Raw genomic sequence first — 25,669 nt, forward strand, 5'->3', positions numbered from 1 at the left:
TCTCAGCCGGTATGAGTATCCATAGTCTTGATAAGATGTTGGTGTGTCTCAGCCGGTATGAGTATCCATAGTCTTGATAAGATGTTGGTGTGTCTCAGCCAGTATGAGTATCCATAGTCCTGATAAGATGTTAGTGTCTCTCAGCCGGTATGAGTATCCATAGTCCTGATAAGATGTTAGTGTCTCTCAGCCGGTATGAGTATCCATAGTCCTGATAAGATGTTGGTGTGTCTCAGCCGGTCCAGCTCTGATAAGAGTTCACAGAAGTTCTCTTTTTCATTTCATAACTTATAACTATTTTATAAAATGTGTTACATATAGGTTTTACAAAGCCCAGGGGGAATGGTGGTGTAGAGGTTATAGAAGGTGAGCCTGTGATCAGAAGGTCGCCGGTTTGACTCTCCGGACTGACAACATCAAAATGTGGGTGGAAATGGTGAAACACCCACACCTGCCTCCACCCTCATTTGCCCCATTCTGGGCCCTTGAGCAAGGCCCTTAACCCCCACCATCTGCTCCACCGGGCACCCTAGATAGCAGCTCTCTGCTCCACACAGAGGGCTGTGTTAGCTCGGTGGTCTGTGGTTCTGTCAGGAAGGGCATCCAGTGTAAAGAAGATTGCCAAGTCTTCGAACAAGTTATTTGGCTGTGGCGATCCCTGAAGAAGGGAGCAGCTGAAAGAAGAAGAAAAAAGGTTTTACAAAGCCACATTGTTTAGCTTTTAATGTTTTTTATTTTCTTACACTTATTTAATTTTAAAAAGGAAATCTGCTAAAAGCAGTGAAATTGTTTTTGTTGTTTTTGGTTGCAGGTCTTTTATGGTAAATATATTAGTAGAAAAATGAAAATCGATATCATACACATACTGCTCAGGATTATGAGAAAGTCGGCTTTTTAACTTCAGCCGTTGAGGTGTAATTCTCCATGTTTCGTGTTGTGTGGGAGGTTTCTTATTCACGCAGATGTCACAAGAAGAGGATCTCTGTCTTCCATCTTCCCTATTCTCTCTCTTCCTCCTCATGTCTGTCTCGTCTTTGTGCTTTTGCTGTCCTAATTTTGTGGGGAGGCTGCAGTGATCTCGTTCTGTTGGCAGTCCAATTCTTATTGTTTGCCACTTTCTTTAACACCTCCATAATCATTTTCATTAGAATTTGCTGTCAGTCGCCGTCAGTTCCACTTCATCCAGTTGCTCTTATTTTTTTTATTTTTTCGATTTTTAATTTATTTATTTACTGGGGTTGCATCTTCCTACATCTATTGTCTGTTTTCTTCTCCGCTGGGAATTCAATTATGCTGGCTATTGTTTTATGATGTTGTCATGACATTTGGTGACGGATTCATTATCTCATCTCCTCGCAGGGATGTTGTTTCCTAAACTTCTGCTGAATGAGTATAGCTCTGTGAAATATTGATAGTCCGGAAACATTCAGTCTTGTTAGTAGCTGCTTTTTATCTTTAATTAACAGATTTTATTTTATTTTACTTTTTTAGAAATTATGTACAGTAACAAGTTTGAGAAGAGAAAAATTTAAAACTAGAGAAACTATTTTTGGCAAAAAATTCAGTGTGAATGCAGAGTGCTAAACGACTTTGCTGAAATGTGTTGTAGGATGAATTTTTATCTTATTTTTAAGTTTAAAGAACAGAATAGAGAACAAAAACAGTAGCTTAAGGCTAAAATTAGCTAAATATTGCTGAAAACTGATTTGCATTAGACAAGCAAAACAGAAGATACAATCAGCCAAACAGTAGCTAAATGCAACAATCAGCAAAAAACTAAGTGATGTTATTTAAAAGCTAAAAACAGATGCTTAAAGCTAAATAAAGCAAACCCTTAGCTAAAAGTTAGTTAACAAAATAAGATCAAACACGGGGCACATATTCTGAAGCACATTTCAAAGGAAGCAGTGTTTTTAAATGAATTTCTTAGATCTCAATTGTTGTCGTATGAGGGAAAACTTTTGTTAATAAAGTTAAAGAATAAAAAAAAAATACTAAAAGTTCCAGCGCACTGTTCCAGATAGAGCTTAACATTTCGATCCATTGATTGTTAAAAGAGCATTAAAATATGTGGAAGAACACTACCTGGCCAAAAAAAAGTTGCCACCAAAAAAAAAAGTCACCCACTAATATTTCATTGGACCGCCTTTAGCTTTGATTACGGCATGTATTCACTGTGGTGTTGTTTCAATAAGCTTCTGCAACGTCACAAGATCTATTTTCATCCAGTGTTGCATTATTTTTTCACCAAGATCTTGTATTGATGACTAGACACTAGGCATGATGGGTGCATCACTTCACCTGCCTCTCTTCTTACCCTGATGCGCCCATCACTCTGGAACAGGGTAAATCTGGACTCCTCAGACCACATGACCTTCTTCCATTGCTCCAGAGTCCAATCTTTATGCTCCCTAGCAAATTGAATCATTTTTTCTGGTTAGCCTCACTGATGAGTGGTTTTCTTAAAGCTACACAGCTGTTCAGTCCCAATTCCTTGAGTTCCCTTCGCATTGTGCGTGTGGAAATGCTCTTACTTTCACTATTAAACATAACGCTGAGTGCTACTGTTTTTCTTTGATTTGATTTCACCAAACATTTAAGTGATCGCCGATCACGATCATTCAGGATTTTTTTCCGGCCACATTTCTTCCTCAAAGACGATGGGTCCCCACTATCCTTCCAGTTTTTAATAATGCATTGGACAGTTCTTAACCCAATTTTAGTAGTTTCTGCGATCTCCTTAGATGTTTTCTCTGCTTGATGCCAATGATTTGACTCTTCTCAAACAGACTGACATCTTTTCCACGACCACGCGATGTGTCTTTCAACATGATTGTTTAAGAAATGAGACTCATTGCACCAGTTGCGGTTAAATAACTTGTTGCCAGCTGAAAGATAATCGCCCATGCAATAATTATCCAATAGGAGGCTCGTACGTATTTGCTTAGTTAAATCCAGGTGGCGACTTTTTTTTGGCCATGCATTGTAGTTTAATTGTAATAAATGTACACATAAAGTTATGAGCAAAAGCACATGTTAATTATTAATAAGATTATTTCTAATAACCTTATTTAGTTTATCTGAAATTATAGGTTTCTGTACAATCTAATGAATATGGGATGAAATGGGATTTTATACCAGGATTATTGAGCATGGACTTTGGTGTTTTGAACCAGTTTGACATGACTGTCGACGAAGGAGAGGGTGGGCACCAGAGACCATCTTAGCAACAACATAACTGTTTTTTTTTCCCCACTTTAGAGTAAGTTGTTGGGGGAGAGTCAGTTTTGTTTGTTGTTTCCTCCTCAGACTGATGAAGCCTTCTGGATGGAAGGCGAAACGTCTCGTCACAAAAAAAAAAAAAAAAAGAAACCGTCCAGATGACCTGACAGAACATGGTTGAATCTAATGAATAGTGCTCATCTGAAGTTTGCCAAATAAATAAATAAAAATCAATGATTGCAGTGTATATAATTGGGTCCTGATCTGTTAATTCAGCAGTGATTTAATGTTTGATTTTATTTGTAGCTTTTATTCATAAGATGAAAGGATCTCGAGTCGGAAGAAGCTCGTCACAGTTCTGAAGAAACACTGCAGCTGTTTTATTATTCGCTCCACAATCCTCTGGAGTGATAAAAAGGTTGAAGACTGACGGTGACTTTTGCGCGTTTGATTTCCTTCTCTTTTTTATTTAATTTTTTTTATTTTTTGTCTTGTTAAAATTTTCACAAAACCTCAGAGGAAAAAGAACCTCATAAAGCATGACATGATGGAGTATGCTAATTCAAAGACAGTGTGCCTTTCCCTTCATTATGTATGTCTTTAATAACGCTCTCTGTGTTGCAGGAAACGAGTTTGGCCATCCTGAGTGGCTGGATTTCCCCAGAGAAGGTAACAATCAGAGTTACCACTACGCCCGGCGGCAGTTTAACCTGGTGGATACGGATCACCTCCGCTACAGTCAGCTCTACGCTTTTGACCGGGACATGAACCGCACGGAGGACAAGTACGGCTGGCTGGCAGCCCCACCTGTAAGAACATCATACGCTTACTTTACCGAAGCTTTGGGCTAAAACTTAACACGAAATTTACTTGAAAATATACTGTGCCAGTATTTTCAAGCACACATTATTTGATTTATTCTAATAGGTTTTCCATGTTTTTAAAAAGAGTAATTAGCTCATTATAGATCATTTCTCCAAGGATGAACATAATTTTTGGCCGCCACACATCTGTTCAGTTTTTCTTAAGAAATAAAAGCCCCATAAATAGATCTCATTTCCAAAACGTCTTGTTTTTCTGGCTGCTGTCAGGTTGAACAGTAACGACTCTTTCTTGAGTTTCTCTCTTCACTTGCAGTGGAGAGAATCTACTGTTTTGCTCTAATACAAACTGGAAGTGTAGCTAAATTGACGGGGATTAGAAGCGAGAGGTTGTAATTGATTCAAATGAACCATCCCGTTTATCCCTGGGAATCAGTTCTCAGATTAAAGCTACTCCACCTTCCTGTGTTAACATGCTGACCTGCAGACAGGCAGAATGGGAGACATATTGCAAAGCATTATTATCCATCTGCCTGTGAGATTTTCTGAGTTTGTCAGTTTTTAAGTGCAGTCTGACTTACTGGGGAAATCCACACCCTGTAGAAGTAAATGGGACGGTAAAGCTGGGAAAAAAATTGGAGCCTTTTGAGAAATGATGGAGAATCTTGTTCCCAGAGGATGCTACAGGCAAGAAAGACAAATAAGTCTGCCACTAGTGCTGACCTGCTGCACACTGGAGGCTGTTTTTCTTGGCTGCCGCTGTGCTTTTAATGTGGAATCATTCAGCGATTGACAGCCCTGCAATATACCTTGAATACGTGATCTAATTATAGCATTTATGTAAATTATACCAGCAAATTGTGTGTTTGAAATAGAATCCGTAGGACTTCACAGTGGCCGTGTTATGTGTGAATTTGTTCTTTTGTGTGTAAAAGGCTGGGATGTGTGTGGGGGGTGGGGGTTAGGAGGACCATATAAATCACAAAGATAGCATCTTTACATCGGGTCTTTTCATAAACACCTCAGCAATATCGAAGCAGCCAAAATGATTTGATGCATCCAACAGAATGAAATGTGGTAATTGAATTAGAATTAAACAGTTTTCTTAATTTAAAGTGCTGGGTATGTGAAATGTGTATTAATCAACAGTTAACATCTTTAGCATTTCGGGTTAAGCCTATGTTTTACCTCTTTTTATCCCAGACGCAGTGTTTTATCTCTGCATTAAAACGGTGCAGATCGTGGTCAACGTTACAACTAAACATGCAAATTAGGAGCAGAGAAGGACAAACGTGCAGATGCTTGAGGAGCAGCCCAGAAATTAGAATCAGATGTTTATAGGGGCTATCGCACCGAACTGAAGTGAATCAAGTGTACGCAGATAATAAGGACCTTTCACTTGACTACAGTAATTCACAGTTCATAATGTGTTGTTGAGAGCAGCTGTTAGACAGGTCTTTGTTCTGATTGACAGCCCTGAAAGGTTAGCCCCACCCTGAAGCTTGGCTGGTTTCTTTGGTTTATGTGTGGAGGTCCTCGAGTTTGGTTCTGTGACGGTCATCTGTGCACCTTCATGTCTAGGTGTTCATTTGATTCAGTTCGTGAGCTTGGTGTTGTTGAGAGTAGAGCCCGACCAATATGGAAAGTTTGGCTATCGCCATTATTTGGAGGGTTTGTGCCAATAATATAATATAATGGATGAAAATCTTTTAGCTTTGTCCACCCCCAATAATCTAAGTAATAATAAGCGAGTGGAGCGGGGCTTGTTTATTTATCGTGGCTGTTAGCAACCATGAAGTTAAGCAAATCAGATCCATGCTATACGTAGTTCCTTGGTAGGTTTACAAGTGGTGCACTGGTCATAAAAACAGTCTTACTAACGTGCGTTCACATTTTCTATCCTCCACTATTCACCATAAAGTTATCAAGTCAGTCACATGTGGTGAAGGCCTAAATAGTACTGACTGCATCAGTGTTTATTTTTCTTTGTAGAGAGGTTAAGATTTCAATGTATTTCACTGAGGACAACAAAGATAGCATTACTATGTTATGAATTCAATTCAGTTGAATTAACACTGGATGAATCATTCTCTGAATTCAGTGCACTTTGTGTCTTACAGGTTTACCTTAAAGATTTTCATATAATGTAAACCACAAAATGTATTTAAAAACAAGAAATGGAAATATCCATGTGTCTTTGCAATATAATACACAAATATATTTTTTTATTATGTTTTGAAAAATTTAATGGGTTGCTGAGGCATAGAGGTCAGCCAAATGAGCATGTCCCTACTGACCAACATTACATCCTGATGCATGCTCAATAATCCAGGTAGAATAATCCATATAAAGTATCCATGTAAACATCCATATAAATAATCCATGCTCAATAATCCAGTTAGAAAATTAAAAAAAAAAGTTAAATCTGATCCTCTGGACATGTCCAGAGGATCAGATTTAACTTTTTTAGATGACCAACATTACCTTTTCACTGAATATAAAAGAAATAAAAATAGCCAATAATTGCAGGTTATGTCTACTAATATACACATTTGCTGGTATACTTTAACCTCAATGAAAGGAATATGAGAAAAATACATGAATTATTTATAAAATAGCATTTTTTTAATCATGTCCCCCCTAGTTTTGTTCAACCCCGTAACAGCATACCAATACCCCGCTGGTTCAATCCACTTTCTTCAGCACCCAGGAAGTGACATCGCTCAAGTCTTTTCTCACTCACACTATAAAGAGAGCTAAGTATTAGCGTTCTTTCCTACCTATATTTCCTCACAAACTGGAAGCTCAGTCCGACAGGACTAGTTGCTTTAGCTACTGACAACGTGACTAATGTAGTGAAGGTGATGCAGCTGAACACTAATGTTAGCTTGCTAACTTGAGGGGCACGTAGCCAATGACAAGTGGGTGGAGGATTGAAAAATATATATATTGTTTTGTTTTTTTTTACAGATCAGTTAAAATTAACTTACCATGCTCTGTTCAGCAAAATACGCTACACAGTATTGCTCCCTGCTTCGACTGTGCTGAACATTAAAAGTGAAACTTAAGGCAATGACTTGAAAGTAGTCTTCATGCGCCCTCTGCTGGATACCTTGTTCAATTACGGCTCGTTCGAGCATAGGAGTGAAAATTATAAGTGTTTATATTGGCCCATAATGGGACAGTTATCACCAATACCAATAGTTCCCCAAATGTCTATATCTGCTTAAAATATCGGGCCACCAATATATCGGCTGGCTCTAGTTGAGAGCCTTTTTTGTTGAAGATTTACATTCTGTTCTAAAATGTATCAGGAGCCGTTGGAAAGAAGCTCAAACTGGAGAAATGTCATCTCTTATTAGAACTCCAGCAGCAATTTAGATCAATTGAAAACTTTTTAATAAAGAATTACAATAGTCTATCTTAATATTGGACCACAGATGGACCAGTTTTTGTGCATCATTTTGGGAGGAGGTGTGTCTAGTTTTAGTACCGGTGATAGAGTATTGCACAGAAAAGCTCAGCTTAATATCGAGTTATTGTTTCACTCGTGTTATGACCTCTTATTATATCCAAACACATCAAAGTGCAAACACACCTGAAATGATTCCCAAAGATTTCAGGCTCACTAAGAGTACCTTGAATCTCTCTATATATATATTCATAATGTATTAACCTAATGCATTAAAATTTAACTACCTGGGTACTGCGAGAGAAGATTTAAGACAGGAGCCTCAAACTAAAGAAACCTGGATTTAAAAAGGCAGTGTTACTTAAAATACACACAGGATTTCAAGTAAATTCTTTAAATATCTAATTATAGCAGGAGATAAATTCTCAGTACCAGTGGCTTCTGTGACTGACCCTCCTGGACTATCAAGTCCTCCAGTGCAGAATGAACCGAGAAAAGTCCCGTTCACCTATTCAGGAACTTATACAATATCAGAAAGAGACTTTGTTGAACATCAGTCACAGATAATGCCAATAATGTTCAGAGATTCTGCTGTAATAACCAGAGAAGTCTGAATCCTCTGCAGAGCTTATCAATGACATTGTCAAGGTAATTGCACTTATTAAATATATTCTGTAGCCCGGCTCGTTCAATATTTCACTGAGCCGGGTTGATCCAAGGACGTTTTGTAGTTGAAATGAGAAGCGCAAGACGATTTGTCAGCAGTTTTCCTTATTGTCTCAGGCGCAAATGAATTTAGTGAAAATGGAAACATGGGGAGAGTTTGTTTGTGGTTTCTGGAAACAGCAGAGCTTCTAAATAACTACCGGTAATTGTGGAAATAAACTAAAGCTCCTATCAACAAATTAATCATTTGACATGTAACAAAGGAAATATCAGAAAAACAAAATGCAAGCAAACAGCCTTGTGTGAAATTGGCATTCCTTTACCGAAATACTCAATGTTGGTTTAAAATGTAATTAAACTACTTTTTTTTTTTTTGTAATTGTAAATTTAATTTGAAAATTAAAGTCCCAGCATTAAAGGAATGCATATCACCTGCCACCATTCATACCAGAAACTTTGATGTGCTAAGAAACGACTTTTATTTTGTTATAAATACAAATCTTTTTTTTACACATGCAAGTCTTTTTAACACAGACAATTTTTTTACAAGGTTACAAATCTTTTTTTATGCGTGCAAAATATTTATGATAGGAATTTGTGCCCATACATAAGCGCTAAGATAGCGCACTTACATAATGCTAGTTAAATGTTAGTAGATTCCTTTGTACTGAAACTCTGGCACAACAATTTCCTGGAGGATCAATAAAATTTTATCTTGTCTTAAAGAAGTGGAGCGCTACATCTGTAGCATCTTAGCTAGTGTGTCTGTATTGCATGCTGCTAGCATTGTGCTACGTATTTAAGTCATAAGTTTTTGCTATTAGCAAAATGCTCTGGGTTTTTTGTTGTTTGTTTGGGGGGTTTTTTCTCTTCTTTCGGCTGCTTCCTGCATTGGGGTCACCACAGCGAACTAAGTCGCACGGACTTGGCAGTTATTTTTACGCCGGATGCCCTTCCTGCCGCAACCATGGACCACAGAGCTACCACAGCCCTCTGTGTGGAGCAGAGAGCTGCTATCTACGGCACCCGGAGGAGCAGATGGTGGGGGTTAAGGGCCTTGCTCAAGAGCCCAGAGTGGGACGAATGAGGGTGGGGACAGGTGTGGGTGCTTCACCTACCCCACCCACATTTTTGATGTTGTCGGTACCGGGGCTTGACCCAGCGATCTTCCGATCACAGGCCCACTTTCTCTAACCTCTGCGCCACCACTTCACTAGCCATCTTTCCCGCGTATGTCCTAAATAAATTAGGATACACTAGTAAATGTCTTTTTTACCTGAAGCATTTTGTCTTTTCCCCTATTTTTATTTTCTTGGAGTACAGTAGTCCCTCACTACTTTGCGGTTCGACTTTCGCGGACTCACTCTTTTGCGGGTTTTCAAAGTAAGATTGAACATGACACACAGTTGGCTGATTGATGGATGAGCTGCACGATTGGCATGGATTTTTTTTTAATTTAAAATAAATTGTTTTAAATTTTTTGGCGCCTGCTGCCAAATAATTTAACCTGAAACCTGAATCTGGCACCTGCAGCCCACAGGTACAGGGAGAAGCTCCCTCATGCAGCGTGTCGTTCTCCGCTCTGCAGCGGAGGCATGGCCGAAAGCGCTGGCAGGTGGCAGAGAGAGCAGAGATCATGAAATGCTGTGCTTCTTTTAGAGTGTTTAGAGTTTAGAAGCATTGTTTACAATTAGGTCTGTCACGATAAACATTAAATTAATTAATCGCATGAAGAATAAAAATTATCGACCTCGTTTTCATTTACCGGCTTTATCATTTCATCACGTCTCTCTCTTTCTACTGAAGACACGGCTCAACTCTGGTGCTCTTCACTGACCCCTCCCTTTCTTTTTTCTCTTTAAATCTGTTTTAACCGTCCAAAATTGCGTTTTTGGATTGTTAAAAGCAGCTAAGCTGAGAAGCTAAGCTACGAGCTAAGCTAACAGGCCGACCTTGGGAATAAACCTCCGTCTTGTCAAGTTCAAAAATTCACGGTTGAAACCTGTGCCTTCGTGTAAAAAGTTGTTTTCCTCTGCAAAAAGAAGCTGAGAACTTCTTTACTGATTTTTTTTTTCTTCATTAAAAGCTTTGTGTGAAAAATGCTATGCTAAAGAGCTCAAATCACCGAACGTCACCATGTTGCCATGTCACGTCAAGGGCCCTCCCTCCCATTTTTCTTAGAGACACGCTGCTCAACTATCCATCCTTTGGTTCAAACAGTCTTATACTGCCATCAGGTGGTCAAAAATGGTACTACACTCCAAACAAATCAACATTTCTAAAATGTGACAATTAATTATTGTTAAATTTCAAACAATGTTATCGTTTATCGCAATAATTTCTGATACAATTATTCGCCCAGAAAAATTTGGTATCATGACAGGCCTATTTTTAATAATGCAAAATTGTAATTGGAAGTGTTTAAAACACCTTATATATATATGTGTGTATATGTATACTAAAATAAACTACTACTTGTACTACTATTCCTACTTTGCGGTTTTTCGCTTATCGACGGGGTTTGCAATAAATGAGGGACTACTGTATAACAGAATGCTTAATTTACATATTAAAAATCACTAAATCCCCCCCACCACCACCACCACCATCATCACCACCACCACTACAGGCACTAGGTTTGTCATCTTTTTCATCCCATGTGAGTTTGCAGGTATGGCCAATGTAATAATTACTTTTGGATAGTTCCATTAAAATCTGTCCACTGATTCATGAGACATTTTGCTAACAGTGCAGACACACACACGCAGACGCAGGAAAAAAACAAAGCTGTCTTATTGCTGGGCAATAAAAATACAGATTATCTTGTTTGAAACGGTACTCCTGAATGCAAATTGCAGTGAGAAAGAAGAGAACAGTGGACATTTTCTTTTGAACAGTTTCTTTATAAAATATTGTCAGTGTGAGTGCTGACTTCACAAATAGGGATTTAGCCAGCTCTCCCACCCCGGCTGAGTTTGACTGAACGGTTTCAGGTCAGTGTGATGCTGCAGGCGGTGGCAGAAACAGAAACTCGGCAGACTCTCAGACCTGACTTCAGACTAGAAGCCACCGCTTTGATATCAGGGAACCATATGTTTAGATCTCATGAGGCCGCTGCTGCTGGTGCACAGTTGAAAAGTATCACATAAATTTGATATTTCAGGCAAACATCAAGAGATTCTAAATGTAACCACACCGATCTGAACATCTGGGTTGACTGCTTTTAGAGTTTTACTTAAGTAAGACTGGACTGTGCAAACATGTTTGACTGCAACCTGATGGATGCAGGTTAAATTTGTTTTGCAATTCCAAAGCAGTTCCTGCCAGCTAGAGGAAGTTGGCATTACTTCAGAGCTCTTGGAGAAATGGACTGACTCCAGACTGTCAGCTCATTTCTTAACCTCCATCAACTCTGCCGGTCCAGTTGCAGGGCTGCTTATCATCTTGCTCAGCCGTGAATGCGCCGCACTGAAATTGGCTTGGGGAACAAGGCACCAAAAATAGGGGGTTGGGTGACATTGATAATCTCTGCTAATGACACGTTAGCAGCAGATTGCTCCGCAGGAGAGAGTGGTGCCTTTATCGTGCGCTGTCTGAAGCTGACAGCGTCTTCCTTGCACACCACCTTGGACCGCTGCTTTCTGCTGATGAGTGGCACCTGAAATTTGATGTGGGAACGCTTCCCGGTCTGTTTGGATATTTGCCCTCCCCTGATATAAGGTGCCCCACAATAACGATTTAAATCCAGCAGGAGAAAAAGGTAATGACTATTCATGAAGAACTACTTTATGAGCTTTTCTTTCCTCCCCTGTCTCTTTTCCTCCTCCAGGCCTTCATCAGTGCCAAGCATGAAGGAGACAAGGTCATCGTGTTTGACAGGGCAAATGTGCTCTTTATCTTCAATTTCCACCCAAACAAGAGCTTCCAGAGCTACAGGGTTGGTGTAGAAGCATCAGGAAAGTATCCTTTTTTTATTATCATACTTCGTTTTTAATTATGTATTTTTTATTTTCTGACATTCATGTTTCTGCACACTTGAAGTCTCTCTTAGAATGATAGTGTTTGTTTTTTACTGCATTAATAAAGCTGTGCTTCACAAAATCACTATTTTAGCTGAGACAGTACAATTTTAAAGGGAGACTTAAAGATGATATTCACAATCCGCGATCAGATTATTAGACTTTTGTATTTCACTGACAGTTCTCTGTGGAAACATGTGCAACCCAACCCTCCATTAACGTTGGCATGTTCTGTAAAATGTAAATAAAAGCTGAATGCAATGATTTGCAAATCTCATAAAACCCGTTTTTATTCAAAATAGAACATAGTCAAGATATAAATTAAGATTGTACAATTCATTGGAGAAGAAAAAAAAAAAGGTAATTCTAAATTTTATGGGAGCAACACGTGATGGGATAGGGGCAAAAAAAAAATACAATAAAAGCAGTTTCTATGAATAAGAAACAGCCGAAGGAGCATTTTGCTACATTTTAGGTGAATTGGCCACAAGTCAATAAAAGGACTGGGTATAAAAAGATGCATTTAAAAAATAATAAATATAATTTCTCCAAAGCTAAGATGGGCAGAAAGGTTTACATGTTTGTGAAAAATGGGACTAAAAATAGTTGAACAATTTCAGAAAATTGTTCCTCAATGGAGAACTGGGGAGACTTCGAGGATCCCATCATCTACAGTTCGTAATGTTCATCAAAATATTTCAAGAATCTGGAGAAATTTGTGCTCAAATATTACTTAAAGCTCTATCATGCAAAGAAGAAACCAAATGTGAACACCATTCACAAATGTGCCATCTACCGTACTTTCCACCGTACACGTCGCACTGCCGTATAAGTCGCTTCAGTCCAAAAATGTCTAATAAAGTGGAAAAAAAACATATATAAGTTGCTTCGCCATAGAAGTCGCAGGATATGCTAATTTATGCAAAAAGGTGCGACTTATATGGCAAAAAGTACGGTACAAACTAACTTGTTTAAAATGGGCCGAGGCAAGATAAATGAAAATGTGAAATTCTTTGTGAAAATCACAGACACCATGTTGTATGTACCAAACAGAAGAGGGACCATCCAGTCTGTTATCTGTACATCAGCTTCTCTGATGGTATGGGGGTGCATTAGTGCCACTGGCATGGGCAGCTTACACATCTTGGAAGGCAACATCAATGTATTAAAGTCTATACAGGTTTTAGAACAACATATGCTCCCAAAGACCCAGAACTGATGGACATCTAGAATCCTACATCTGACAAAAAAACACTCCCCTCCAAAAATTCCAAAACCCAATCTCCACAGCTCCTAGATGTTTACAGCCTGTTGTCAAATAAAGAAAGGCTGCTTCCCAACTTTAAGATGTTGCTGCCATTAAAACTACCTTTTTTATGATACAATTTCCTAGCTTCAACATTGAACATGTTTACTGTGCTCCCTATGAATAAAATTTGGGTCTATAAGATTTTCTCGTCGTTGCATTTTGTTTGTATTTGTTTTTTACACAATGTCCCAACTTATGCAGAATTAAGGATGCACATGTGGACAGTTTCTCTGCCAGCTCTACATCTGGTATAGATTGATTATTCCTAAATATTCTAATAAGCCTGTACATTTTATTGAGCTGGATCAACGAGGTCACTTTCAAACAGAGCTTGACGTTAAACCATATTTCCCTTAAATCTGCTGCATTTGCAAACTCTGCAGGTAATGTGGCAGAGGATGCTCCTAGGTTGTACATCTAATGTCAGCGCCCTCACCAACATTGTCTTGTGGTTTATTTCCTATTAAAGGCTAATGCAGGTTATAAATAAAGCTCCTTATTAAAAAGTCAACCCTCAGCTATTCTCAGGAGCAAATACCCTACATTTCTTTGGCCTTTTTGTCAGATGTGCGTCAGCCTCTCCTTTAATCTTTACTGCCGACTGTTGATGGTCCTGAATGCTTGCCTTGTCTCCTAATTAAACTCCTACAAGTACATTTTCAGTGTGCCACAAGACATTTGGGATACTAAAAATCTCCCCGGAGAAGACTCTCGGCTGAGAAGTGGATCAGAGATTTAAGCACTGCGTGAGACGTGTTAAAAATAAACGAGACTTGTAACGACCCTCACTTTTTAATGGCGTTTCTTTCTCCGAGGCTGGTTCTTTTTAGCTGTAATTGTTGAGGGAAATATGAATCAGTTGTTTACTGTAATCTTGTTATGCTGTTAGAGGAAAAATAATATCAGAGCCCAGTGATTCAGAAAGCCTCTCTTTTAGCAACATTGGTTGTCAGGAATTTAATGAGTCCCACAGTTGTGATTACAGCTGGCTTAATGATCAGGAATGTGGAGGGGGACAGGAAGCTGACAGATCTGTGTTTATCAGAAAAGACACGGCTCCCTCATGAAGCTCACGCCATCGGTTTCCCGCGTGGACATGAGGCTCTGTTACTTCTTCGGTTATGATTAAACTGATGCGATGGTGGAGTTGTGTTGTTTTTCTCTGGACGTCAGCAGGTGAAATAACCATTCAGTACTGAACTGTGATGTTTTAATTCAGTTTTTGTTCCTCGTTTGCATGTCAGCATGCTGAAGCCCCGAGATTAACAACATGACGGGACTGTGAAGAATAAACTCGCTATCATGAGTTCAAAAAATATCAAAGAAAACTGAACGCTGAGGTTGTCGACGTTTTGTCAAACCCTGACAATAACACTATTTGCAATATTGTGATATTGCAAGATGCCGCACTCGGTGTTTGTGCTGTGAAGAACACTCTGCTACTACCACTTCCATTCTTAGCTCGAGATCTGTGCATTAGACTTGCATTCGGGCCTAAAAAATCCAACTCGACCCGGCCCCAGCCCGTAGCCGTCATTTCCGAACCCCACCCAACCTGACGAATTAACACTAATGACAGGTCCGAACCCGAAAAACAAAAAAACATTTTTAATTAAGCTTTGACTGCTTATATAGTTATTAACGGTCAGTGGACACGCGCGGCTGTAAGGGGCAGAAGATCGGAGCGGAGGGGGGTGCTTGATCTTTCATGGCCGTCAAAGCGCATTAAATCCCTGCTTCTGCCTGCATTCTGCATTATTCAGACATGGACCCTGCTCTGACATGTCGGATATTTTGGGTTCTCACCTGTTTGGGTCGTCGGCCATGTGCGTCCGCTGAATGCAGCTGAATCTTTTTAAATTACACCATCACCTTCTAAAGGAAAGAACAAAGATGTCTCATTTGTTTGAATGTCTTTCTTTACTTTAACTGACCTTTTTTTTTTTTTTTTACCTCTTTCAAGGCCGGTCAGCACACGGCTGGTGAAGTTATGGCAAGCCATGTTGCCATATAATTGGATCGTCAGCCAAGCATGTCTGTTGACGCAATCAAAAGCCTGACACCAGCCTGGCCCGCACATTAAGCACATTATTAGGGACCGGCACTAATCCAGGTTGGGTCAGGCCGGGCTCCGGGATCGGGTTAGAAATGAAAGCTCTACTGTGCGTTTCACCAAGTTATAACTATGTTTGTGCTGACTAATGTCCATTAAATGTGGTGATCCTTTTGAATTGTGGCACCTCCGAAAAGTTGTCAGTTTTACATGTCAATCTAATAATTACTTCATGACAGATTCATTAAAATCATTCCAGTGGTTTAAGATATTTTGCTAACAGACAAACAGGTTGACTGACAGCAACAGTTAATGCCAAGGTTTCATTCAAAGATGTTGCCCGCTGTGTGTTGCGCTCATGTGTTGGGGTCGATACTCGGCTAAATTGATTGGCTTAAAGCCTTTTTCATGTTTTCTAACATCAGGTGCCCGTGGCGGCCATCTTGAATGGGCTCATTCAAAAATCTTATCAGTTGTAGAAGTCAACTCCGTAACTGCTTTCTGAAAGTTTCATTAAATCCGTTCATTGTTTTTTTAAATATTTAACAATCAATTTATTTCAGCAGTTTGAAACATGGGGTCAGTTATCTTTCTGAGTATAAGATGAGAAGTCTCGGCTACTATCACGCCAAAACTGCGCTCCATATCAATAAAATCAGCTGAATTACAGCAGTTTTTGTGTTTTCTGATGTTGCTTTGCTTCAGCAGCCATTTTGTATTGCTTTGACTGCAGATGTTTGGTAGTCCCTCGCTACTTCGTGGTTCGTTTTTCGCGGACTCACTCTATTGCGGTTTTTCAAAATAAGATGGGAAATGACTCACAATTGCCTGATTGATGGATGAGACGCGCGATCGGCATGGATTTTTATTTAAAATAAATTATTAAAAAATATTTAGCACCTGCTGCGCCTGTGTGCGGCCCACAGCTGCAGGAGAAGCTTCCTCCTGCAGTGTGTCGTACCTCCGCTCTGCAGCGGAGAAGTGGGCGTGGCCGAGAGCGCTGGCAGGTGGCAGAGAGCAGCCGAGGCAGAGAGCTGAAATCATGACATGCTGTGCTCTTTTTGAACGTTTAGAAACATTGTTTAGAATATTGCAAGAGTATAGGAAGGGTTTAAAATGCCTTTATTTTCATATATATATATATATATATATATATATATATACTAAAATAAACTATTACTTACTACTTGTATTACCCTGCGATAAACGAGGAACTGTTGTACAACCAGTAATACTTTCTGAAAGCTTCACTAAATTATATTCAGTGATTTATGGGATATTTTGCAAACAGTTTCAACAAACAAACCAACATGGGCAAAAACATTATCGCTTTGCAACAAAAATGGTTGAATCATGTCATCTGGACTTCATTTTTTTGTTAAAAAAGAAACGTTTCGCCCCTCATCCAAGAGGCTTCGTCAGTCTGAGGCCTAGCCATCTGGTATTACCCAGAAGCCACCCTGACTCTTGTGTTTCAAGCCTGCCTCAGATACCCCTGAAGTCTGGCCTTTTCACTAATGGTTTCAAAAACACAAAGTTTGTTTTCTCAGTCATCCAGGTATATAACAACAAAAATGGTTGAATCATGTCATCTGGACTTCGTTTTTTTGGCCTCAGACTGACGAAGCCTCTTGGATGAGGGGCGAAACGTTTCTTTTTTAACAAAAAAAACGAAGTCCAGATGACATGATTCAACCATTTTTGTTGTTATATACCTGGATGACTGAGAAAACAAACTTTGTATTATCGCTTTGCATTAACCTTTAGCAATGAGGGGAAAGGTTTGCGTTAGCCTTTAACTAAGAAACATAATGAAACTATGACTAATAAAAGCCACTATCGTTAGTAAATATGTCAGATTATTTCAGAGCAAATCATTATAAAGGAATTCGATTTAATTTACCGGTTTATTGTTTTATAATGATGTTTAGGATTTAAAAAAACTGACAGCAGAAGGTCATAAAATATAGTTTGTGTATTTTCAAATGTAGTTATGAGACTGATTAATAAAGTTTGTTTGATAATGACATTACTTACAAAAATACGACCTAATCTTGAAATGTTGTCTTGTAATTGGGAGCATATTTTGTTGTAAAGTAATTGCATTTTTTGCTTCATATTTTTGGCTCCACGTTGACGGGGTGAGTCCTGGGCAAAGCGCTAATAGCCCAGCTGCACAGTGTCTGCAACATCATTTTTGAGGATTTATTTTCATTTAGATAGCGCCACATCTTTTCCTCCCGGTGCTTCTTTTGATGTTTAAGGAGAGGCCTCAGACTCTGGGTGGGTTGAGAGGAAATGCAAATAAATGTGAGGGCAAAGCTCCGGCTGTCATTATACAGAGAGGCGGTAAACACATAAAGGCAAATGCGCGGTGTGTGTGTATATGTGTGTGTGAGGAAGGTAAATGCGCCGCGTGTACGAGGAGATGCAGATCCTCCGATGGGAACGTGTGCAGAGGATCCAATTAGGGGAGAAGACAGATGAAAGTGCCACTCAGAGGCAGAGGAGATAAACAAGACAAGCTCAAAGAGTCCAAAAGTGCTTTTTCATTACACTCAGCTGTCATATACTTAAACTTTCTTCTACCTGTGTGAGGGTCAGGATGTCACAGTGGAGCTCTGCACCATACCTGAATCCAGAAGTACTGTAATAGATAGATGCAGCTGACCACACTGCACACCTCTGAAAATTGATCCACCATGGAGTTTCTTTTGGCAATGTGACAAGTACCATAATATATCAGAGAGGGTCCCTCTCGTGCAAATAAAAGGAAAGAAAAACCACTGTTAACGCATCTTTTGTTGCTCTCTGTCACAAATTGGATGCCTGCCTGCTTTTTAATGTGGATCTGCAGGTGTTATATCTCTAATGTGTAGCTTCCATGCTTAATTATCCATGGAAGCTAAAAATAAAGCGGGTTTTGCCAAGTGGAGAAATGCATGTAGCAACTACCTGATGCATATAGTGAGAAACAAAAAGTTTCCTGTGTGCCAGTGAAGGGAGTCCACTGTTGAAATCGTTAAAATGAAAGCTGCATTGAGGTTGGAGCAGAAACGCTGCAGAAAATAACAAAAAAAGTATTAGCTGAAGAAGCTTGAATTGAGTTGTTGAAGCTAAAAGAAGCAGAACACCAGCTAAAAGATAAGATAAGACGTAATCTGATTGATCTGCAGGAAATTGTTGTGCCAGCAGTACAAAGGAACACACACGAGGAATCACACGAGATATAAAAATAATAATAACAGAGCAAATAAAAAAATAACAGAGAATATAAAAATAATGACAATTAAAGTCTAAAACAGGTCGGGTGCAGACAGAAACATGAGCATCAGAATAAGCTTTATTATCATTGTACCGAAATACAGTGAAATTATGTTTGTACAGTCGTCGGAAAGATGGGCGGAGTGCACGTTACTGCTGCTACTGGAGCGCAACCCCTTATCCTTTTTACGAATACTTGTAGATGGAAAAGGGGGAAAATCCATGAGGATGGATAGTGGCGTTACAACAAAAGATCTCTTCACACCTTGTCCTATCGGGACACGATTTAAGACATAAAAATCTCTGCCAGCAAGCACGTTTATATTACATATGCGTTTGACGGCAAGGCGGTGAGATTTGTCCACGAAGCACTTCCAGATCGACCATAGTCCTGATAAGATGTTGGTCTGCCGACACAGTTCTAATGAGCCTTCACAGATCACATTAAAGTGATTATTGTAGTACAGGATTAATTTAATTGTCCTATATGTAGAAAGGGGAGGAGTTGAAAAGTGTGAGAGCCACAGGGAGGAAGGACTTCCTGTGTTGTTCTGTGGAATGCCTCGGTGGTGTCCGTCTACGACTGAAGGTGCTGCGGTAAGAGTCCAGTGTGTCATGCGCGCTGACCGGCCGGTTGAAAGAGCTGGAAAAAAGTCCAGATGGATCACTGCCAGCGACCCACCTGAAGCTTACCTGCACTTAGCCGCTGCGTCAGCGACCGCGCACGACCACCGACCCAATTGGGATCTTTAGATGCACACGTCCGCCGACCATTAATAACTATAATATTTTAATAACTATAATAATCTGCTGACTCTTGTTAATAAACAAGAAATCTTTTATCTTCCTTTCTTTGAAATACAATTTTAAATCATGTCAAACTGATTTACTTACAAAAGCAGTCAAAGCTTAATTTTTTTTTGTTTGTTTTTTTGGGGTTCGGGGCTGTAATCACAGTCGGTTTCAGGTCGGGCTCGAAAAAAATACGGGGTTTGGGCCAGATCGGATTTTGTAGGCAACTCTACCGGTAGTTAACAATATGAAAAATGTAAAAGTTACAAAAACTTCATGTTGTAGCACCCATCTCCTGTCTGAGCTGAACGTTTTATTATATGCAATTTTTATATTATTGTATTTATATTTGTTTTATTTATTTATTTATTTATTTTGGAGGAGTGGTGGCGCAGCGGTTAGCGAAGGTGGGCCTGTGTTGAAGATCACCGGTTCAAGCCCCAGTACTGACAACATCAAAAATGTGGGTGGGGTAGGTGAAGCACCCACACCTGCCTCCACCCTCATTCACCCCACCTTGGGCCCATGAGCAAGGCCCTTAACCCCCATCTGCTCCCTAAACAGGTTTCTCTTGAAAATGAGTTCTCGTGGCTCAATGAGACTACCTGTATAAATAATTGGTAAATGACAAAAAAAAAATTATATTATTATTATTTGTTATTAATATTTTATTTAATAAAATTGCAATAAAAAAATCTAGGAAAATAAAAGAACAGTAAAATATTTAATTGCACCTCTGTATAAAGATCTTTGAGGCTCATTTTTTAGGCAGCTGTTCAGTGGTTGTTTGGCCTCTGCATCGTTTTATCCTTAACTTTTCTCTTCCTTCTTTTTCACATTTACCTTATTCCAATGATTTTTTTTATTTATTTACATGTTGGAAAAAAAAAAAGGTAAGCAAAGCACCTCACAGTAAAACGTACTGCTTAATAAAATGCAGTCACCGTTACATTTTCCACGGCACTCTGGACGCATCAAGTTTTATTCTTCTTTGTCGTGTGACTCGTGGTGGACGTGATCTTCAGGCAATGGTCTTTATCTGGCTGGTTAGAGGATTTGAAATCCCAGCTGGATCCCGTCATAAAAGCTGTACCTGTAGGGGCAGATTGCTCTTTGATTTACACCGTGCCAATAGGCAGCTGCAATTGTGTCGGGTTATCATTCTCGTTTGCTGTCTGAGCCTTTCCCGGCACGCCGTGCACAATAACGCAGCTAAGAATGTGGTGTCACAAACTCGACTTGAATTTTGGTCAAAATAAGCACCGCTGCGCATTACAAAAAATAAGAAGTACGCCAGTATAATCTACCATTTTTTAAGATAAGATGTCTAAAAAAAATATGCAGTCCTTATCAGTTTTTTTAAGCAGCTCTCTGTGGCGCTGTAAGATGTTTGAAGATGGCTGCACTCACATGCGTAATTATCCTACATGCAAAGAAAGCTGCATGAAGCAATGGCAGCAAGAAGAGCTTGACAGGAAGGAGGCAGCATGCTGATTTCCTGGTCAGTTAGTGTGAAAATACAAGCAAAAGTCAAGCTTATAGGTATTTAAGTGCACCCACGACTGTTGGCAAAAAATCTCATGAATCACTGAACTGATTTTAATTAAACTTTAAGAAATAATTCAGTGGGTTGACGTCTACGACCAGTTCATGTCTGAAGGTATGGGGGAGTGGTGGCGCAGAGGTTGGAGAGGGTGGGCCTGTTATCGGAGGGTCGCCAGTCAACCCCCGGTTCAACTCTCGAACAGACATCAACAATGTGGGTGGAAAAGATGAAACACCCACACCTGCCTCCACCCTCATTTGCCCCACTCTGGGCCCATGAGCAAAGCCCTTACCAACCGCCCGACCCCGAGCTACTCCCCGGGCGCCTTAGATGGCAGCCCACTGCATCACATGTGTGTGCTCACATGTGCAGTGGGAATAATGCAAAGACTTAATTTCCTCATTGGGGACTAATGTACAATAAAAAAAAAATAACTCAGTTCAAGATGGCCGCCACAGCTAGTTGAACAAATGACAATAATTAGCCATTTTGACAGATACTGAGTTAGAATTTAACGTGGCAGTAGCTGAGACTGAGCCCCAACCAGTACCTGAACGATTGTAGAGGAACATCTGTGTTCAGAACTTTGTAATAAACCTTTTGAATTAACTCTTTGCCTGTTGGCAACTGTTTGTGTGAAATACTAAAATAATGTTAATGAAACTTTTAAAATGTAATCATTAGACTGATATAAAAAAGGCTGTAACTTAGCTAGTTTGACAGATGTTAGGCAATAATTTGGCCTGCTAGTAGCTGAACATGGTCCCCAACACTTTAAGGGCGACACATTTGGCAATATTTTTGCTTTAAACCTGTTTAAGTCGACCATGTTTATCCATCCATTCATTATCTTTTACCCGCTTCTTCCTTTCTGGTTTGCAGGGTTCACATCTAGGGACAGTTAGTGTTATCAATCAGCTAACACGCATGTTTTTGGTCTGTGGGAGGAAAACTGCATATTCAGAGATAGCCCATGCATGCACAGAGAGAACATTAGCTGTATTTAGCTGTTTTAGGTGGTTTGGGTTTTTTTCGTAGATTTTTGTTCACGAGATGTGAAAGAACTGTTGGGGTTTTTTTTACATTTAGCTGTTTTTTTGCTACTTTTTCTTTAGATTATCCTTTTAATTACCATTTTATTTTCACTTGTTTAAAAAAAAATAAATAGTATGCATCTTTTATGATTGTCTATTGTTGTCCACTGTTGCCGTCACTCAGGTCTCTCTTGTAAATGAGTCCCCGAGGCTCAATGGGATTAACCTGTGTAACTAAAGGTTGACGAACATGCAAACTCCACCCTGAAAGGTCCCCGGCTCAGATTTGACCTGGCAACTTTCTCACTGAGAATGGCAGCTCTACCAACTGTGCCACCGTGTTTATCTGTTAGCAAAATATGCATTGAACCATGTAGCATGTTCACCACAGCTAATGACTCTTAGCCTTCACAAAACTGACTATAACCTCAGTTATATGACAGATATTGAGCCAAACTTAAGTGTGGAAGTAGCTGATCGTCATCATATGTAAAACATCATGTCACGTATCACAATATAGCATATTTTCAAGGTTTGTCTAAAACAGATACAACTTTATCGCTTTTCAACATAAGATGCTCTTAGTCTAAAACCATGACATGAAATGCGATACTCATTCCTTTAATGAATTCTAGGCCTTTATTTTGTTCATTTATTTCCATCTTAATAAAGCCTTGTGTGCACTGGTAGCTGGTTTGAACTGTCTTGTTATTTGCTTGTCAGAAACTGCCTCGTCCTTCTCTTTTCTCCCTGATGTAACATAACACTGGCTGATCAGAAAGCAGGGCGATGTTGACTCTGAAAAGGCTAGACACGGATTTAGAATGCTCACAAGGCCATGCCACGTTCTTCAGATGTGCACACACAACTCACTTAACTCTTGTTTGCCCACGGCAGAATGCTATATTACTTTCATAGAGCCTGGGAAAAAAAAAAGCTAATGGAGAAACTAAGTGGTGGCTATAGGTCCACAATTGTGGTCATGGCAAGATTGTTTTCAGGTCATCGACTCTAATCATCGAGCTTCAAAAACCGCCTTCTTTTCTTTCTGGTCATTGGGTAAAACTGATTGTGTTCTTTAATCTTCCTCTTTATTCACAACGGCTGTATTGATCACAGTGTTTCACAGCTGAAGTGCAAGCTGTCGCCGCAGCCGTCTGTAGCCACTAACAAAGACGTAATCGCTCAAAAGCGTCCAACTACCAATTTATGCTGGTCCTCACTTCCTCACAGAGAAGTTTGCCAAGGAACTCTAAATTACTGTAACTACGCCTCATTTACAGTACTTTGAGTTAGACACACACACACACACACACAGAGCAGAACAGCCCCAATATTAAAACCACTGACAGGTAGAGTGAATAACATTGATTATTTCATTATAGTGGCACCTGTCAGGGGGTGGGATATATTTTTCAGTGAGTGAACAGTCAGTTCTTGAATTTGATGTGTTGAAAGCAGGAAAAATGTGCCCGTGAAAGAATCTGAGTGACTCTGACGGGGGCCAAATTGCGACAGCTAGACGAGAGGATCAGAACTTCTCCGCATCAGGCAGATATTCCGTTATGCTGTGGTTAGTTCCAGCAACCAGTGATATGATGATGGGGTCAAAGAAGCACAAAGCTACAGATGTGATTCCATGATGCAGAGTTATTAAAAAAAAAACGTTTGCTTAAAGTAGAAAAGACGATGAGGAATGTGTGAGACCTGCGTTTAAGGATGCGTAGACCCTTCTAGACCCCTGTTCTCTGCAGAAGCTCGGTAAATGTTTTCTTTCACATCTCGTGGACATCTGGGTTTGTGTGCATAGTTCTTTCTGTTGTAGGTTTGGCAGAAACATTCACCAATGGGATAAAGCCATGATGGCAGAGAGACAGTGCGATGGTCAGGGCAGTAATCTGCTTGAAATGTTAGTTTATTTATACAGAGCCAATTCACAGCTAAGTTTGTCTCTGAGCACAGTAAAACACAAATAACCGTTCAAGTCGGATTCAAATCAAGATTGAAATTGGTTTAATCCAGCACAATGCATTTTTATACAGTGCATTATGAAATGCCAATAAGTAAAAAGTTGTGAGTATAGGATGCCCATCAGATTTGATCACATCTTCAGTTTGGGCAATCCCTCATCCCGAGCATGTTGGCGACGGTGGAAAGGAGTAACTCCCTTTTAAGAAGGAAGAAACCTCCAACAGAACCTGGCTCAAGATGACCGGCCATCTGCCATGGTTGAGTGGGGTTTGAGAGGACAGGAAAGAAATGCAAACACAAAAAAGTTTGTTCTAGGTTTCATGTAAAAAACAAAGAAAAACAGGTGATTTGCAGCAATAATTTCAAATATTAACAAGTTGAGAGAGAGTCAAAACAGGAGACGAGTAAAAAATGTGGTCAGTTTGACCTCCAGCAGTCCAAGCCTATAGCAGCATGACTAAGGGATAGCTCAGGAAACCCAAGCCTACCCTAACTATAGGATAAAGTTTTAAGCCTTGTACGAAAAGTAGACGGTGTCGGCCTCACAGACAGAAACTGAAAGTTGGTTCCACAAAAGAGGTACTGAAAACTGCTTCCTAAATAATTAGACATTTATAAAGTGGTAATAATTTAGAATGGTACAAAAAAGAAAATTAACTTATTGAAATTATTTTCTTTTTTTTTTCTGTTAAAAGGGAGCTCGTCATTTCTACCGTCACCAATATTCTGCTCACAAATGGAGATTGTGAAGAAGATTTAACTCGATCTGCTGGCTTCCTTAATTTTTTACTAATTTCTAATAATTTCTGTGAATGTTTTTGTGCCATTACCTGAGAAGTCCTTTGTTGTGTGTTGGTGCTATATAACAAAACTAAACTGAATTGAACTTTAAAACTATTGTACAGCCACTGAGTTTATTTTTTAATTTATTTTTGTAAAGCATCTACAGTAAAATGATTTTCTGTCAATAACGAGTAGTAATAGAAATCTCATCTGAAGAGGAAGGGAGCTTTATTTTTCTTTCTTTCTAATCATTACAATCAAAGCGGACGTGCACGGAGCAAAAGCAGATTGTATTTTTTATTTTTTTTTCCAGCTCTGGAACAGAATAAGAAGGTGTTGGAGGATCAGACTGAAAAACCAGAACAATGTCTGTCACAGGATGAGATGATTGTTCACACAAGCAATTAGAGTATAATTTGAATGTCGTTCACCTTTTTGTCCTGCCTCTCCTCCCGTAGACAGGATTAAATATTGTGTACAGATGTTTGCTTTTATAATACACTGTACAATGTTATTAAAAACCCATTTCTGACTGCATTTAGAAACGCTAACACTTTGCTGTTATCTGCATCCTTGTCGAAGTCCACGCTTAATTCCAACTTTTCAAGTGTCCTTTGTGACATTAACCTGATACTGATTCTGACACTCATCGTTTTGGTTTTTAGTCGAGACAAAAGATGGAAACCACCGTTCTGATGAGCACTGAGGTTTTTTTTAAACTCCTCTCCAAAAACAGCATTTGCAGAAAACCTTTTTGGTTCCTTTCTTGGCAATTCA

The 25,669-nt window shown here is 39.5% G+C and overlaps 1 protein-coding gene across 1 annotated transcript in view; it reads left to right on the top strand.

Moving 5' to 3' along the window:
- gbe1b (glucan (1,4-alpha-), branching enzyme 1b) overlaps nucleotides 1–25,669 on the top strand; it is a 149,395-nt gene that overhangs the window by 102,133 nt on the left and 21,593 nt on the right. The window contains exons 13-14 of the mRNA XM_037677622.1: nucleotides 3,847–4,031; nucleotides 11,951–12,081. Of these exons, the coding sequence (XP_037533550.1) occupies nucleotides 3,847–4,031; nucleotides 11,951–12,081 (316 nt within the window). The remainder of the gene's footprint in view (nucleotides 1–3,846; nucleotides 4,032–11,950; nucleotides 12,082–25,669) is intronic.

Source organism: Nematolebias whitei, chromosome 6, assembly GCF_014905685.2.
Source record: "Nematolebias whitei isolate Nwh7 chromosome 6, NemWhi1, whole genome shotgun sequence".
NCBI classification, from domain to species: domain Eukaryota; kingdom Metazoa; phylum Chordata; class Actinopteri; order Cyprinodontiformes; family Rivulidae; genus Nematolebias; species Nematolebias whitei.